This window comes from Empidonax traillii, unplaced genomic scaffold (genome assembly GCF_003031625.1).
Source record: "Empidonax traillii isolate 1590-97213 ecotype Southwest subspecies unplaced genomic scaffold, ASM303162v1 scaffold789:size291746, whole genome shotgun sequence".
NCBI classification, from domain to species: Eukaryota; Metazoa; Chordata; class Aves; order Passeriformes; family Tyrannidae; genus Empidonax; species Empidonax traillii.
In genome coordinates this window covers 217,101-232,707 of record NW_020955982.1, presented here as the reverse complement: position 1 = coordinate 232,707, position 15,607 = coordinate 217,101, and the positions used below count along the sequence as shown (strand labels likewise).

The following is a 15,607-nucleotide window of genomic DNA, read 5'->3' as shown; positions in this document are numbered from 1 at the left end:
AGCACTGGACACAGCCCTGGAGGGGCCTCAGCAGGGCCAGCACAGGAGGAAAACTGGTCCAGAGGGAAACACAAGCCCAGCTGAAAGAGCTGCCTCCACACTCCAGCAGTAAAAAGCAGGAGTTTCCTGAACTGAAGAAAATAACTCAGGAGTCCATACTATACTCTTAAATATGGTTTAATACTCTTCTCCATTTCTGTACATCACAACACCAAGATATCACTGCTTGGGATCTCTCTGCAGAGGCTATATAGTAGCGAAGGCTAGGAATTTCCACCCCTGTTGAACGTGTTTTGCATGTGTAAGTGTAATACATATCAGTATATATTGATATACACATCAATATATAATGCAATATATATCACTGAAGAGAACACATTGATTAAAGAAATACAAAAAATTTGGCATCATTTCCAAACTTAAATAGTAAAAATAAAAACTACAAAAAGGAGTTGCATACCCTAATGTATCATGTGAAACAACAAGCAGTATATTCAAAAATGTAAATTTACATCCAATTTTTGTGGTCTTGTCATGTCACATTAGACCCATTTACAATGGCAAAATCCAGAACATACCGCTGTGAGGGCCACGGGGGTGCTCAGACCCAGGTCTGGGCACAGCCACGGCACACCCAGTCCCACCTGCCGTGAGAATTCCAGCCTGGATGTGAGAGCAACAGCAAAGCCACCTGCCAGGTTAGAGACCAGGGTTACAAATTGTATTGCTGACAGGAATTTTGGACCTCAAAGAACAGCGTGGCAGAGATTTTAAGACAAGCTCCCCCTCCGTTCAAGTGAACCAGGATTGCGGGACAGGCGGCGGAGCCGGGGCAGGACGGGCCCAGCTCCCTGCAGAGTGCCAGGGAACAGAGCCCTGGGAAGAGGCAGGACATGTGCATGTGCATGATCTGTGCCAGCGCTCCCCTGGCCTGCAGGACCCCACGGGACAGGAGGGACACAAAGCCTTGGGGCCCTGGGGCACCCAGAGCCTTTAACCCACGAAGGGCATGACCCCTCCAGGACAGGCACTGCCTTGGTGCTGCGAGAAGGTGTCCCCAGGGCCTGTGCCAGCGCTCCAGGGCTTGGTATCTCATGTTCCACACCCCCAGCACTAAAGTTTCAGCCTTCACTGACTCAGTATTCCTGTAAAATACCCACTTCCCTCAAAGAACTGTGGGTTCAAATTCACATAATCAAGGAAACCTTACGCAGTCCTAAAGCAAAAAAGAAAAACTTACTGAGGAACAAAAAGCCAAGTGTACCTTGCTTCACTGAAATCTCATGTTTATTTTTTTGTCAAGACTGAAAAAAAAAAAAAAAAATAGAATTCCTGAAGGCTGCACTGCTCAAATCCAAATTAAGCCCAAGACTTCAGCAGCATTTCCATTGCAATCCATGAAGTGCATTTCCTAGTTTGTAAGAGCAGTGTTTCTGCAAACAGATTAAAGCACGTTTGGCTGGTGAGCCTCCCCAGACCATTGGAATTTGCAAGCCACACGTTATGAACTAGCACTCGGGTCGGTGCCTCCTCAAGCTTTTGAAGAGAACGGCTCCAACCTCCTTACATTTCTTCTGCAGTCTAAGCTGAGAATGCCATGTAAATGGGTCACAGCGCTGCCAAATGCAGCAATTGATTTCTCCAATCAAAGTATAAAGAAACAAACCAGTAGGATCTTACTTCTATTAATTTTCGAAGGAAGAGGTTTACAGCAGTTAATGTATCATGAAGGTTAAAAAAATCATTTCCATAAAATACAAGAGCAACCAATTTCACCATTGAGTAAAAGTAAAAACTGGGATTCTTTTTTTAAATTAGTCCAAAGTGGCATATAGGAACTTAGTAGTTTGCTGCTGTACTGACACTATGACAAATCAAAGTGTAGGGTTTTGCTTTCTTAAATCCAATGCTCGTGGATCAAGTTCTGGAAATGTTCCAATTCTAAGGCAGGGATCTGTTGTGTTTTCCACCATGAGTTTGCTCCTTGGGTTGGATGCTGGAGGGGCGAGGCACGTTTTGCCGGACCCAGGTCGACTACCTAGTAGTCATCAAGGTCAAAGAATTCATCGTCTCCTCCTTGGTATTCCATGCCCTGGAAGTCCACTCGGTACCGCAGGATACCTGGCAAAGACAACACATTTAGCTGTGCACACCTGAGCCTGAAAGAGTCCTGAGCCCTGCCAGCACACACGCAGCTGGAGTGACAAATCCACGTAGGACTCACAGCCAAGAGGAATTCCAAAAGGAATACCCACCTGCCCAGCCAGGCCAGGTTCCTCTTGGAAGAGCTGTGGCTATTCCAGAATCATATCACAGAATTATGGAAGAATTATCCAGAATTATGGAATGGTTTGGGTTGGAAGGGACCTTAAAGATCATCCAGTCCCACCCCCTGCCATGGGCAGGGACACCTTCCACCAGCCCAGGTTGCTCCAAGCCCCGTCCAACCTGGCCTTGGACACTTCCAGGGATCCAGGGGCAGCCACAGCTTCTCTGGGCAACCTGTGCCAGGGCCTGCCCACCCTCACAGGGAGGAATTTTCTTCCTAATATTTCTTCTAGGGTTGTATTACCAAAAAATACCAGAAGCAGATCACTTGTTCCAAGGCCTGTCAGTTAAACCCAGAGGGCAGTTGGCCCTGAGGGTACTTTACAGCGCAGTAAAAGCAGGATTTAGTGGCTGTATTCCTGGACTCTTCCCACCCCAAACACCAAACAGAGCCCCAGCTGTGTCCTGGAATCCCTGGCCTGGGCAGAACGTGGAGTGTGGCAGGTGGTTGTGCCCTACCCTGCCAATGACTTTTGTCAGCCTGAAGCACAGGATCCACCTGCACCTCTGCTGATCCTGGGCACTGAGCTCAGGAGCCTCTCCAGCTTTCATTGCTCCGTGAAGTTGGGCTAAAAACACTTGGACTTGGACAAGAGGCACAAGACCAGGGAGCCAAGTACAGGGAAGGTCTGAGAGATGAGTAACAGATCCACCTGCCCCAGGAGCTGTGCTGGGGTTTGTCAGACCCCCTTGCACACAGGGCACGAGCTGCCAAGGAACTGCAGAGACAGCTCAGGGCCCTCCTGAAGTGCCCAGCTGGAAAGGAGGGCAGGCCACCCTCTGAGCACCCCGCAGGACAGAGGGATGGAGGAACACAGCTGCAAAGTGACAGCTGCCCACCAGGCATCATCATCCTGCTAGACATGGAACGAGTTCCCCTGGACATCCCTGCTGAACACCACTGTTTCCTGAACCAGTTTCGTGACTGACAGGACTAAGACTAATCCCGTTGTTGGTACCAGACTATCAAATCAACCACTAAACCCCTCCCCACCACATTCTTCTCTTGCAATTTACCTCCAATTCCTCCAAATCCTTTCACAAATTGGGATCCTTCTTGTGATTTGTCTGTAACAATTTCCAATGTTGCTCCAAATTTCTTGTAGTTGTTTGCAAACCACTCCAGGAGGGGCATACTTTCTATCAGTTCATGTTCCTGCCCAGTCTGTGGAGACATCGGAAGGGAGAAATAAATAATAAGAACTGTTCTGGTCGCTGCATGTTTGGTATTGAGAAAATTCACACCAAGAGTTGGCTTTGGCTTCAAAATCACCCCGGTTTTGTCATCCCTAAGAAGGACAGCAGCCTCAATGCTCCGCAGGAAGCTTGGTGGTGGAAGGCATTCCTGATACAACTGTGTTAGACAAGTGTTGGCTCAAGCAGAAGGCTCCTGGGGCTATAAAATCAAACACTGACAGGCCTTGTTTTGGGCTTTCCTAATCTGGAACTCAGGGCAAAAGCCAGAGAGAAAATGCCTTGTTTGTTCTTCTGCTCAAGCGTCACCTCATGCTACACTCCCATTTTCATTGTTCCTTCAGACTTGCTCTCCACCCTGCAAAGATTCCAGCCCGCTCCAGGAGGCACTGCTTCCAGCCAGGAACACTGAGCCATGCAAACACAGAGCCCAAAAAGCACAGCTTTGTAACTGGAAGGTCAGAAACACCTCACTGCAGGTAACACTGCAGACCTTCCGCGCACAGAAGGAACCAGCAGAGAAAGCAGCTGGAAATGGCCCCCCTGGCACAAGTGTGATGGGTCAGAGATGCCCACCCTTTGGGCAGGGGACAGACTTTCTGCCCAGTTTACTCTGCAAAGTGACACAGACCCCCCCACCCCATCAGGGCTTTCTGACCTGCCCAGGCAGGAAATGACAGCTCCACACATCAAATACATCCCAAAGCAAACACTGCCCTGAACCCGTGTCATGCTCTGTAACCTCACACTGGTTCTGCACAGACCGAATCAGTGCACAGGGAGCAGGGAGCAATGCTTGGGACCCTGGCCTGCATGGCGGCCACCAAACTCCTGCAGCAGATGGTCTGAAGGTGGCCAGAGCCCCTGCACTGCCTGTCACCTCAGCCCATTCACACAGCCCTGGAACTGGCAGCAGGGAAGACTGGAGAAAAGCAAGTCTGGAGTCCAGGGGCTACACTGGAGGGGAACAGGAGGAGCCACAGGTATTGCCTTGAAGCCTCACGGGAGTGCCAGAAGGTCACCACGTGAAGCTCCTGGGCTTGTGCCAAACCAAGCCTGGATGTGCAGAGCCTTGCACCACTGACTGAGAACAAACCCACAAGCCCCAAAGCTGGAATACCTCCTTATCTGTGAAGTGGGATTTATCCTTCTCTTGTTCTGGTGTCAAATACAGGATCTTCTCCTCTGAGAAACAAGAAAAAAAGTAGTGTTAGGTTGGATAAAGGTACCAGATGCAGGTTTAAAGGCAGCAAGACACTGAGCAGAGCCAGCAATTACAGCTCAGAGGGTCTGGTCACTGGCACTGCCCTCCTTTCCAGCTGAAGCTCTCTGAGCAACCCCAGAGGGCACAGCAGCAGGAACAGCTGTAGTGCCAACACCAGAAGAGGGAGAGGCCCTGCTGTGGGCACAGGGTTTGTCTGCAGTCACACAATGGTGCTGCTGGCCCTAAGGGTCATACCAGCCTCCCCTCTGGCATCACTTTCACAGCTGGAAGGCAGGTGCCAGGCTGGCCCTGTGACAAACTGCCACCCTGGCACTGCCAATTCCCTTGCTGCAGGACTGTCCCCCGGAGCTGGGACACTGCAGGTCAGTGACCTGCCTACACACCCTCCCTGAGATCAGATCTCCTTAGGGAGCTCCTGCAGAGCTCCTCTCTGTATCTGGGACACAGCTGAGATGTCAAACCCCAAGGCCCCAGTCTCCCAAAGCATCACCTACCCTCCGTGCCTTGGCAGTGCAGGACATATCTCATTATATCCAGGTTTTCATAGACTATCAGGATCTCTACTGCTCCCATTTCCAAAGCTTTTAGTGTATCTTCCACACCAAAGCAGTACTTGCCCGTGTCCTGACTGATTTCATCGAAGTATCGTCCTGCAGCCAGGGCACAAAGAAAGAGACTGTCACCAGCACCCCTCACACCACACACACTGTGAGACAAGCTTCATTTGAGTGCAAGAAGAAGAAACTGTCACCAGAAGCCCTGGAACTAAGGCAATCTCCGGTGGAAGGTCAAAGAGGGTGAAAGGAAAAGGGGAGAAAAAAAATAAACAAACCACCCCTCGCTACCCCTCCCAGTATTTGAGGTGCCCAGGTGGCAGAAAGGATCACAGGTCACGCTCTCAGCCACCAGGGCAGGGCTGGGGCAGCCCAAAGGCACTGCCAGGAGGCTGAAAGATGACCAGCATATTCAGTCACACGTGCCTGGCTCAGGAGGAGGCTGCATGTGCAGCACTTACCTATTAGTTTTTTCTCTTGGATGAATTTCACATTGGAGAGGACCTCAGTTGACAACTCAATCGCTTGATTGAACCCATTTTCTCCTCCATAGGAAATGTCAACTAGTTTGAGCACTTTGGATTGCAACCTCTAAACAAGGGAAAGAGGAGACAGGGACAAATAAATACACAAATCAATCTATTCCAGAGCAGGGCCATCAGATTCCTTCATCCCACTGCAAGAGCACAGGCCTGGCAAGAGTCACTGCATTCCTCTATTGGGCTTCACTTGCAAGCACAAGCTCTGAGTCAGAGGGACCTCTGAGTGCACAATACTGAACCACAGTTTTCAGGCAACAAACAAGATTTGGTTTATTGGAGTTCAATTCCTATAAAGCTTCTCCTTCAGATTTGGGGGAGACAAAGAACATGAACACTATTTCCAAACCAGGGAGGAGAGACTTCTTACAGGCACTGTTTAAAGGAAAGGAGATCTCCTGCAAGGAGGGATTAGGAAAGGGAGAGCTCTTTGGATACATCACATTTTTAGCCCTGGTCCAATCCCTTCAGACACAAGAGAAGCACCTGAGAGCAGTGCCGACATCACCACGTCACTACAACAGCTCAGACAGGGGGGCTTCGCTCGGGAAAGGCACTCACCTGATCAAACATGTCAGACTGGCTCAGCTCAGTTTTGAAGTCAGCCGAGCCAGCCAGGACGAGCCCGGCCACGTTGACCTTGTCCCCGGAGATGAAGAGCTGCACGGCCGTCTCGGCCACCTTGCGCACGTAGTTGTGCCGCTTCTCCATCCGCAGGCGAGCGAAGCGCAGGGCGGACTGACCCCCCCGACCTGCACGAGAGAGCTGAGCCAGCCTGGGCACCCTCTGCGCTCCAGGAGGGGCAGGAGGATGTGGGCCCAACCAGGAGAGCAAAGCCAAGGGCAGCTGCAGCCTTCAGAATCAGTCTGCCACAAGCCAAGCCGTGACACTCACGGAACAGGCAGCCAACAGAGAGAGTTCGTTCACAGCAAGAGATTTTGCTCCACGTATCCCATAGAGAAAAACGTGGTGATTTTCTTTTCTTTCTAGACAGACTCACAGCTCTACAGAAACTGAACATCTGTGCACGTTCTGCATGGCCTGGACCTGCCTCTCCTTTGGTGCACTGCTGCTGCAGCGAGCCCTGCAGTCTGTGCTGCACAACCCAGTAAGGACGTTCCTATTTCACTTTGTCCCATCCCACCCTCCACAGGACAGGAGCCCAGGAATACCTGACAGTCACTGCCTGCCTACCCCACAGCATCATACAGTGGAACTCAAATTTTCCTTGCTCCATGAGGCTTCTGTGCTTCTTGCAGGGAACAACTCCCTGCTCTTCACTGAGGTTTGCACACACCACCATGGGATGCAAACTTTAAGAGGTTCTGCCAACTGGGATTATACTACCTGTGCTATTAACATTTCATCAAAACTGTCCCAAAACCAAGGAAAGGCTCAAATGCACCCAGAAATAAAAAGTGCCAGTTTTAGGATGAGCTGCATGTTACCATGATTCATTAATTCTGACAGAAGGTTCAGACTGGAGGCTTTGCTGTCAGATTCCAAGGAAGCAAAGACTTGAACAGAGCTAAACCCCTACAGGCCAAGTTCCCTGCTTCCACCCCCACATCCCACCCCAGGACACGCTGCTGCAGACAGTCTAGAGGCAGACTGGTGTGTTACCATGCTTCTTTGGAAGATCCACAGTGAATTTGTGCAGGACTTCTCGTGTGTTTCCTTGCAGGGTTCCAAAGAGTGCCCCACTGCCATCTATTACAATAAAGCCAAACTTGCTGTCGTCGGAGAGCAGCGCCGTGAGGGCCTGGAACAGAGCAGAGGTGTCACTGAGCACAGGGGGGTGAGGGACCCTGGCTCACACAGGCCACCACAGACAGCACAGCTCCACCAATTTTACTGCTGTGGGTGGTCACTGCCGTCTGTTTTACAAATAAACTACAGGAGGAGCAGCAGGTTGAGGAGTTGTGACTATTCCAGACCACTACAGAATGGTTTGGGTTGGAAGGGACTTTAAAGATCATCTTATTCCAGCCCCTGCCATGGGCAGGGACACCTTCCACCAGCCCAGGTTGCTCCAAGCCCCGTCCAACCTGGCCTTGGACACTTCCAGGGATCCAGGGGCAGCCACAGCTTCTCTGGGCAGCCTGTGCCAGGGCCTGCCCACCCTCACAGGGAAGGATTCCTTCCATACACAACCCAATCTCACACAGCACTGTCAAGAGCACAAAGGAAACTCGAGTTCAATTTTGATCACTGTTTCCCAGCCTTGCCAGTTCCTCCCCTGAGGGGCAGGTGTGACAGCACAGCCCCAGAGAAGGGCTCAGGGCAGTGAGAAGTGAAATGATCACACCTACAAGGCTGCAGCATCTCCCTGGTGGCCACAGCTGGAAGAGTCGTCTTCCCAGCACTCCAGTCAGGAAAGCAGAACTTGTTCAGCTGACTGTCAGGTCAGTTTTGCACTCCAAAGCACTGACACAGCCTCTCAGTTCACCCCTACCACAACTACTGGGCTGCTGCACCTGCTGACTTGGAGCCCCACAGGCAGAATGATTAAGTCTGTAGTGTCTGTGGCAGATTCAGCCTCACAGAACACAAATTACAGCAGCAATAGTTGTTGTGTGCATAACTGCTTAGGGAGAAGACACTCATAACATTTGCTGCAAAATGAACTTATCCTTCCACTTTCTTCCCTGTAAAGGAGGCAGCTGAATTCATCCCATAAGGTCATTTAAGTTGACCAACAACTGAAGTTGCTGGCACAGTATCAAGGGGTTTGAGTTACTTTTGCCCAAATTCCTGCCCAGCCCTGCTTCTGGTGTTGTGGGACATGCAAAAGCACCCCACCTTAAATTCCCTTTTCAAGGGAATCTGTCAGCAACTGCTGCCTCAAGGGCCACCTGAGCAGGTAGAAACATCCAGCACACACAGTCCTTCTCATTCATACATGCCCCCAAAAACTAATAGCCAGAATCCCCTTTCTGACTGGCAAACCTTCACCAGCAGGATGGAGAACTTGTTTAACTCCAGACTGCTTTAAGTCACCAGTTTAACACCGAAAGTGATGGTGCTGGTTTACTGCACAGGCCCTTCAGCCTGCCTGCCTGATTACTGGGCTGAACTGAAAGGATAAAAAACATCAGTCATCCTCTTCCAAAATCCACAAACCAAGCTGCAGCTTTCAAGCTTCAAAGAAACAGGCACTAAGGTTTAATGGAATCTCCTGGCCAAAATAAATATTCTGTATTAATTCCCCAGCAGAGGGATGAATGAGAGGAGGAAGTGGCATATTACATTGCAGCTGGGCCAGAGCCAAGCAAATCGTGTGACTGGAATGAATGTCCCAGCCAAGGCACCAAAGTCAGTCACTGTGAGCCCTGCCCCTCGGACCCACCGGGGCTCTGCTCCCCTCGGGGGGGTGCTGTGCTTTCACACAGCCAATACAACACCCAGAGCAATGCTCAGCAGATAACTCCTGCCAGGCAGCAGCTCTGTTGTTCTTGATTCCCTCTTATTTTAATACAGCATCCAGTGATCAGTGGTTCCCTCAGTCTCCCCTCTGTCAGCAATTCCACTGTTTGACCTATCAAGCACCAAAAAGAGACTACTGCTTTTGTTCTGTTCCCACAGCCTGGACTGAGTTTCCTCCTTGCAGCTTTAGCCTGAAGGTGAAGATCACCTTTTCCTGCTCCTTCACACAGCCTCCCTTTCCTAGGAAATCCGTGGAGCACAGAGCCAGCTGCCCTGTTAGCTCAGGGTACACACTGGGGGAACCACTGGGTTGAAGGCATTGCTCCCCAACCAAAGAGGGCTGATGCCACACACCAGCACCACTGCCCCTGGAGCTGCCTCCTGGGAACAGCCCATTCAATCAGTGCCCTGAGGCAGTAGGCCCAGTAGAGGACACCAAATTAATCCCTCTCCTGACAGGGCAGAAGGAAACCCGCCCCTTTCCCACTGCCAACACCTCCCTGGCTCTCTCCTGAATTCTCTTATTTACCTCTTGCTTTCACTTGCCTGTGGACACAAGGACTCAGCAGAGCTCTAAATCTGGACCTGTGCACGGGTTTGCATTCCTGGGAGGCCAAAGAAGTGTCGGGATTTCATCCTTTGTGGGGACACAGAATAGCAGGGATGTACCTCACCTGTTCCTTCCTGTACTCCTACCCTTTAAAAGCCAGTAATGGATTAGATCTCCAAAAACCCAAGCAAACAAGCAGAACTACCTCACTGAGGGGCCTGTCAAGCCCATGTCACATGGGTTTGACAACAGGCATTTAAGTCTCAGCCCACACATTCACTGTGGTGAACACCATGGACGTGGGGGGCACGGTGTGCTACAAACACTGAGACCTCTGCACCTGCCAGGGCCAGAACAGAGGCAATAAACTGACTGCTGTAATCCACATTACCTTAAATATGCCTCAAACCATTCATTTAACTTCATTAGAGGGTGGATAAAAATAATCCCACTTTATCCCCGACAGATGAGGCACATGCCAGTTCTCCATCAAGGGTCTCAGTTAACACATCTGATATCAAGACTGGCAACACTGATAATTACCTTGGCAGTACTTTAAGGCCTGGCTTGGAATAAGATCTCTGGGCCTGTGCAGTTAAGAAGCTCCCTGCCTCCAGTTACAGAGAGGAGCTTGTGTCTCAGCAGCCATGGGCTGGGCCATGACATCAGTGCGGCAGGAGCTGGACGGTGCCTCAGCTCCTTTCAGCAAACATCACACATCTGTGGCCAGGCACACGCCCTCCCCAGGGGATGTGCTCCCAAAAGCCTGTTGTTCCAGGGGCTCAGCACACCCAGCTGGGCCCAGGGAGCCCAGCAGAGCAGGCTGACTTCGCTGCTGCAACAGGGGAGTTCTTACCTCAGTGTGGAATTTGTTGTCACACAAATACAACGACGTGTTGATTGGTTTGAAAGGTTCAAAGTCAATGTTGACCTTCTTCTCTTTTCCTTCTTCTGTCACAATTGTTCCACAGTAAACAACCAGACCATTTGGAGGTACTATAAATGACACAATGCAGTTTTAGTTCACTAAGAAACATGGTAAGATGCACCCATCACAAACTAACTGCCAGACCTGAGACTTATGGCAGAGTTGAAATAAAGTTCCCAAATCTTTAACTTTCCCTTTCCCCACCTCATTCCCTCCCAGAGCTCTACAATGGAAAACAAACTCATTTAGTGCACCTAAGCCTACGATGGTCTGTTAAACCCAGGAGCTTGCAAACTCACAGGACCCAGAAAAAGGCTGAACAGCCCCATGGAGCTTTCCTAGTCCTCATACAGAGATTTACAGACTGACCATCCCAAGGAAGGCCACATGCCAGTGTAAAGGCAATAATGAACTCTTTCAGTGCTCATTTTGGATGGTCTGGGTCTGTTCCCTCCCAAATGATGGCAGCTGCACAGTGCACAAGGCACACAGAAGTCTCTGCTTGATGCGAAATCACTTTAATGCAAATGAACTATTGTGGAATAAATAGCTCCTACATCTGGCCAAGTTTAGCAGAGTCAGCACTGCTAAGGACAGAATCATGAGCCTGCTTATGAGAGACAAGGACCACCATACTATCCTAGTCCCAAAGTCCACCCCTGTAGTAGCCATCCAAGGGCAACATACCTGGAATATCAGTGCAAAACAGCAGCACAGGCCAACAGATTTGATTAGCAGAAAACTGCATAGTGCAGGAACTTAAGGCTGCTTCCAAGAAAGGGAAGTGTGCCAGCATCCATACAAGCTAGAAGTTACCTTTGTTATAGAGTTTCAGTCTTTGCTGTACAGATGTAATGGCTCCCAGTACTGAAAGGCGATTCACTCGAGACTTAATGTTGGAGGCAGTGCCAAACTCGTCCGCCAACATTTTCGCCACTCGCGAGATCTGGTCTTTGGGGGGAATGATCAGTGATATCATGCTGGTACCATTGCTGAGAAGGGAAAAAAGAGAGGGGTTGTGAGCAGCCAGTAGCCAAAGCAACAAGTGTACCCACACAATATTCCATGCATGCCGTTGTCTCCCATCCCTCCTGCCCAACCCCAGGGACGCTTCTTCACTGTTACCGGTACAACTCCCCTTGTGCTGGACAACAACGGGAGAGAAAAGAGAACAAACCAGGCTCTTCAGAGGATTTGACTCCATAACCCAGTGGTCAGGTTTGCCACTGCCAAGCAAGTCCCCCAAAAGCTGTTTGTTAAACCTGGGATACTACTCTAGGAAAAGAAAGAACACATGTGCTGGCTAAGGCTGGGAGCTGAAGGCATGGAAGGCATGGGAGCAGCTCCCAGCAGAGATTATTTAAAACAATGCAGCCACATACTTTAAGGACCATTCCATTTGTTCTCAAACAGTTGGAGCACCAGGCAGTCCAAGCGCTGTTTTAACACTTTGTTTTCCTCAGATTAACACAGAAAACAAAACTGGAAGGATCCCTTTGCCTCAGTCAGCCTCTTCTATCTCCCCACTAGCACCCTGCTCCCCAGCTCTGAACTGAACTGTGCTTAAGCACATGACTGCTGGTTCACAAGCACCATCCCCAGGCATGGAGTCAGGAGATAAGACCCCCACAAATCACAGAAAAGGCTTAAATTACATGAAAATAAGTAAATTTGATGTTAGTTTTTCCTATGGCTTTGGGGTGGATCCTAAGGCAGAGGTCTTAATCCCCAAAGCCGCCTCGTGGTTCAAACCCACTCAAAGCCAGAAGGAAAACTGGGGAAGTTTCCATCCCTTCCAGCAGGTACCTCCCATTTCCCACTGAATTATCCCAGATGTCTGAAGTGCTGCTTCTGCATTGTCTCAAATTTAGCCCAGACCTCATGCTTCCCATTAGAGTAATGGCACAAAAATCAAACGCCTCATGGAATCCTCCAGCCCTCTCTCAAGGGCAAACCAGCTAAGCTCTGTGAAAAAACCTCTTCTCAGGATTCTGAGTCAGAGAACCAACAGAGTGCTTTTAGGACATCAAAAAAAAAAAAAAAAAGGGCTTTGCTCTTTTACATTTCTTAGGGGAGGAGAAGACTAACACAGCCCCTGCCTGCTGCTGTTCCAGACCGTCACGCACTGATGTCCTGCCTCGAGTGTTTGGGCTACAGAGGCAGCAGGGAAGTGCTTTAAAAAGCATCACTTCATTAGCCTCTTTACAGAAGTTGTACAGCCCTCTCCCAAAGATCTTCAATCCAGGCCAAGTTGAAACAGATGCCGGTAGGTCAAATAAGTCCCTGACCCCAAAGACGACTAATTGGTTTTAATATCCGAGATCCCCATCCACACTAATCAAGAAAGTCCCAAAGAGACACTTGCCCATGATATTCCCAGAAGGAGCTTTGAGCCACACTGACAGCTCTTGGGCTTCCAGGTCACACCAGCCAAGAACACTCCAGATCCCACTCAGTTAAAGCAGTTGGGTACCCAGTGAATGGCACCAGCCTTAGGGCAGAGATAATGGCCTATCACTCCCAGCAGGCTCTGGCTGATCAGAATGAAAGCAACTCTTCCTAACTCCCCTGAAAGTAGCACTCTGATCTCCTCCTCTGAAGGAAGAAAGGCTCGGACTTCCCAGAGATTAGAACATCACACCCAACCTCCTGCATCGACTAAGGGCATCCCAGTGTGGCAGGTGGGTGCTCCCTGGCTCTCCTGCCAGGAAGAGATTTCAGGCAATTTTTCCTGAATTGAGGACAGAGGGGAAAGAGCAGACAGTCATGTCACTGGCTGCCTGGGAGAAGAGCCCCTGCCACCTGCATCTCCTGCCACGGAGCTGCAGAGCCAGAGGGTCCCCCTGGAACCTCTTTTTCTCCAGGCTGAGACCCCTCAGCTGCTCCTGGTGCTCCAGCCCCTTCCCCAGGTTTGTGAACAGCAAGAAGGAAGGCTGGGTGTGCCCTCCCAAGATCAATCCTTCAGTAAAAAAGCACTTGTAAAGCTACCTTCAGTTTTTAAATGCAGGGCAGCCCTCAGCTCCCAGCCCTGGCCCCGTGCTGTGTCCCACTGCCCCAGCACTGAGCACCCTTGGGATCACCCTGGGGTTTATTTGTACCACACACAGCACCTTATCTACAGAGCAGAGCCACATCCCTGACCCAAGGGGACACACTGGCCTTCACAAGCCCTCGTGATTTATTCCTGCAAACAAACAAACCCAAAGGGTCTCTCAGATGCTGCACTCCCCCTCATTGAAATCTCAGACTAGTTCAACACAGCACTGTGCTTGGTCTAACCCTTCAGCAAACTCCAGCCTGGATTTATATCCAAAAGCATCTTCTACTACCAACACCAAGAGCACCTCTTGGCTTTGCCACGCTTTCACCACTACAGAGCCAAAGCTATTTTTGGCTCTACCCAGTTCCTGCAGAATCCAGCAAAATAGCTGGTGTGCAGCCTGCACACCATGGCATCCCAGGCTGCTGGAAGCCTGGAGCACCAGGAGCCAGCCAGCCTGGCACCAGTGTCCCTGGGCACCCGAGGGGGGAGCCCCTGCCACTGCCCGCAGGGCACAACCCAGCCACGCAGCTCATTAGGCAGCCAGATAATTAGGCAGCCAGGTAATGGAGGGCACAGTCAGCATCCCCTGCTTGTCTCCCTCTTCCTCCAACAAGCACAAGGTCAGGACCTGGTCACTAAACATCCCAGAATGGTCGAGACCAGCAAGAGGCCAGCTGAAGCAGATGGGCAACAGGAATCAGGACAGCTGCAAAACTCCCTTACACACCACTTGTTATCCTACTATGGAAGGGCATTTTTCCCCTCTCTCCTCCCCTCTCTATGTGACCTTCCTGCAGGATGGCAAGGTCTAAAAAAACCCTGTGGTTGCATCTGCTGAACTCACCAGTGAGACAAAACCCAGCAATGAGTTTCTAAGAAAGCTGCCGTTCAAAAATGCTCAGAGAAAACTGGGTTATTCTGCAGAGTAAGACAATATCCAGGTCTCCTCTGGGTCTCTGCAGCTAAACGAGACGACAGGTATTTCTGCAAATCCCATCCTGCCCCCCTGGCTGCTGCGAGATGAGCTGCCACAGGTTCAGGAATGTACTTACCTGGGAACGAGTCAGGTATTTCCCCTGAATCACCCTCAGGTCTCCCAAAAGGGGTCTTTCCAGAGAGCAGAGCCAAATCCCATGGGCTCTGCTGAGTGTTGGGCACAGGGGATGTTCCCAACCTGGCCCCACACGAGCTGCCAGACACACCTGGCACTGTGGTGAACTAAGTCCCCAATCCAGGGCAATGCTCACACTGGTACTTGGGATCCAGCATGGAATGAGCTGCTTCTTCCCTGGATCACCCTCCGTGCTCCTAAGGCAGGATGGACCCAGTTCCACATTCTATCCTGCTCAGCACAGTCCCAGTTTCCCAGCACTGCTAAGGTTTCCCCCTGGTTTAGGACAGCTCTGCCAGAGCAGCTGGAAGCTGATGCTTCCAGACAGCAGCGAGCCAGGGAGATGGCAGCACGACAGACACTTGCTGTCCCTATTCTGGGCTGGAGTGCCTGCACAGCAGCCAGAGAGCTGCCATTATCATCCAAGGACGTGATGCTCGGCAGGAAAGGGCACCCCAGACACAGCCCAGCACAACGTGGGCCACTGCACATGGCCCTGGGGAGGGGAAAACAATCAGCAGCACGCAGGGCACCAGCCCACACACTGCCAGGACCACGGGGGCAGTTAGGTGCCAGCTCTGGGAAGGCAGAAGCCCTGTGCTGCCTGGCACTGTGGGTACTGCTCACTGTGCCAGCCCTGCCAGGAACTGGCAATTAGCTCGCATTTATCACTGCCTGGAACAAGCAGCACTAGGTATCTCTGGGATAG

At 50.7% G+C, this 15,607-nt stretch overlaps 1 protein-coding gene across 1 annotated transcript; it reads right to left on the bottom strand.

The window, feature by feature from the left end:
• Positions 1-1,269: 1,269 nt before the first annotated feature.
• ETF1 (eukaryotic translation termination factor 1) lies at positions 1,270-11,753 on the bottom strand. The gene is made up of 9 exons (XM_027901490.1): positions 11,561-11,753; positions 10,673-10,812; positions 7,464-7,602; positions 6,402-6,592; positions 5,763-5,892; positions 5,242-5,397; positions 4,643-4,707; positions 3,346-3,493; positions 1,270-2,121 (listed from the first exon to the last, which is right to left on the bottom strand). Exons 1-9 carry the CDS (start codon positions 11,721-11,723, stop codon positions 2,039-2,041), a joined length of 1,215 nt encoding a protein of 404 aa, XP_027757291.1. The 5' UTR covers positions 11,724-11,753; the 3' UTR covers positions 1,270-2,038.
• Between the last annotated feature and the right edge of the window lie 3,854 nt (positions 11,754-15,607).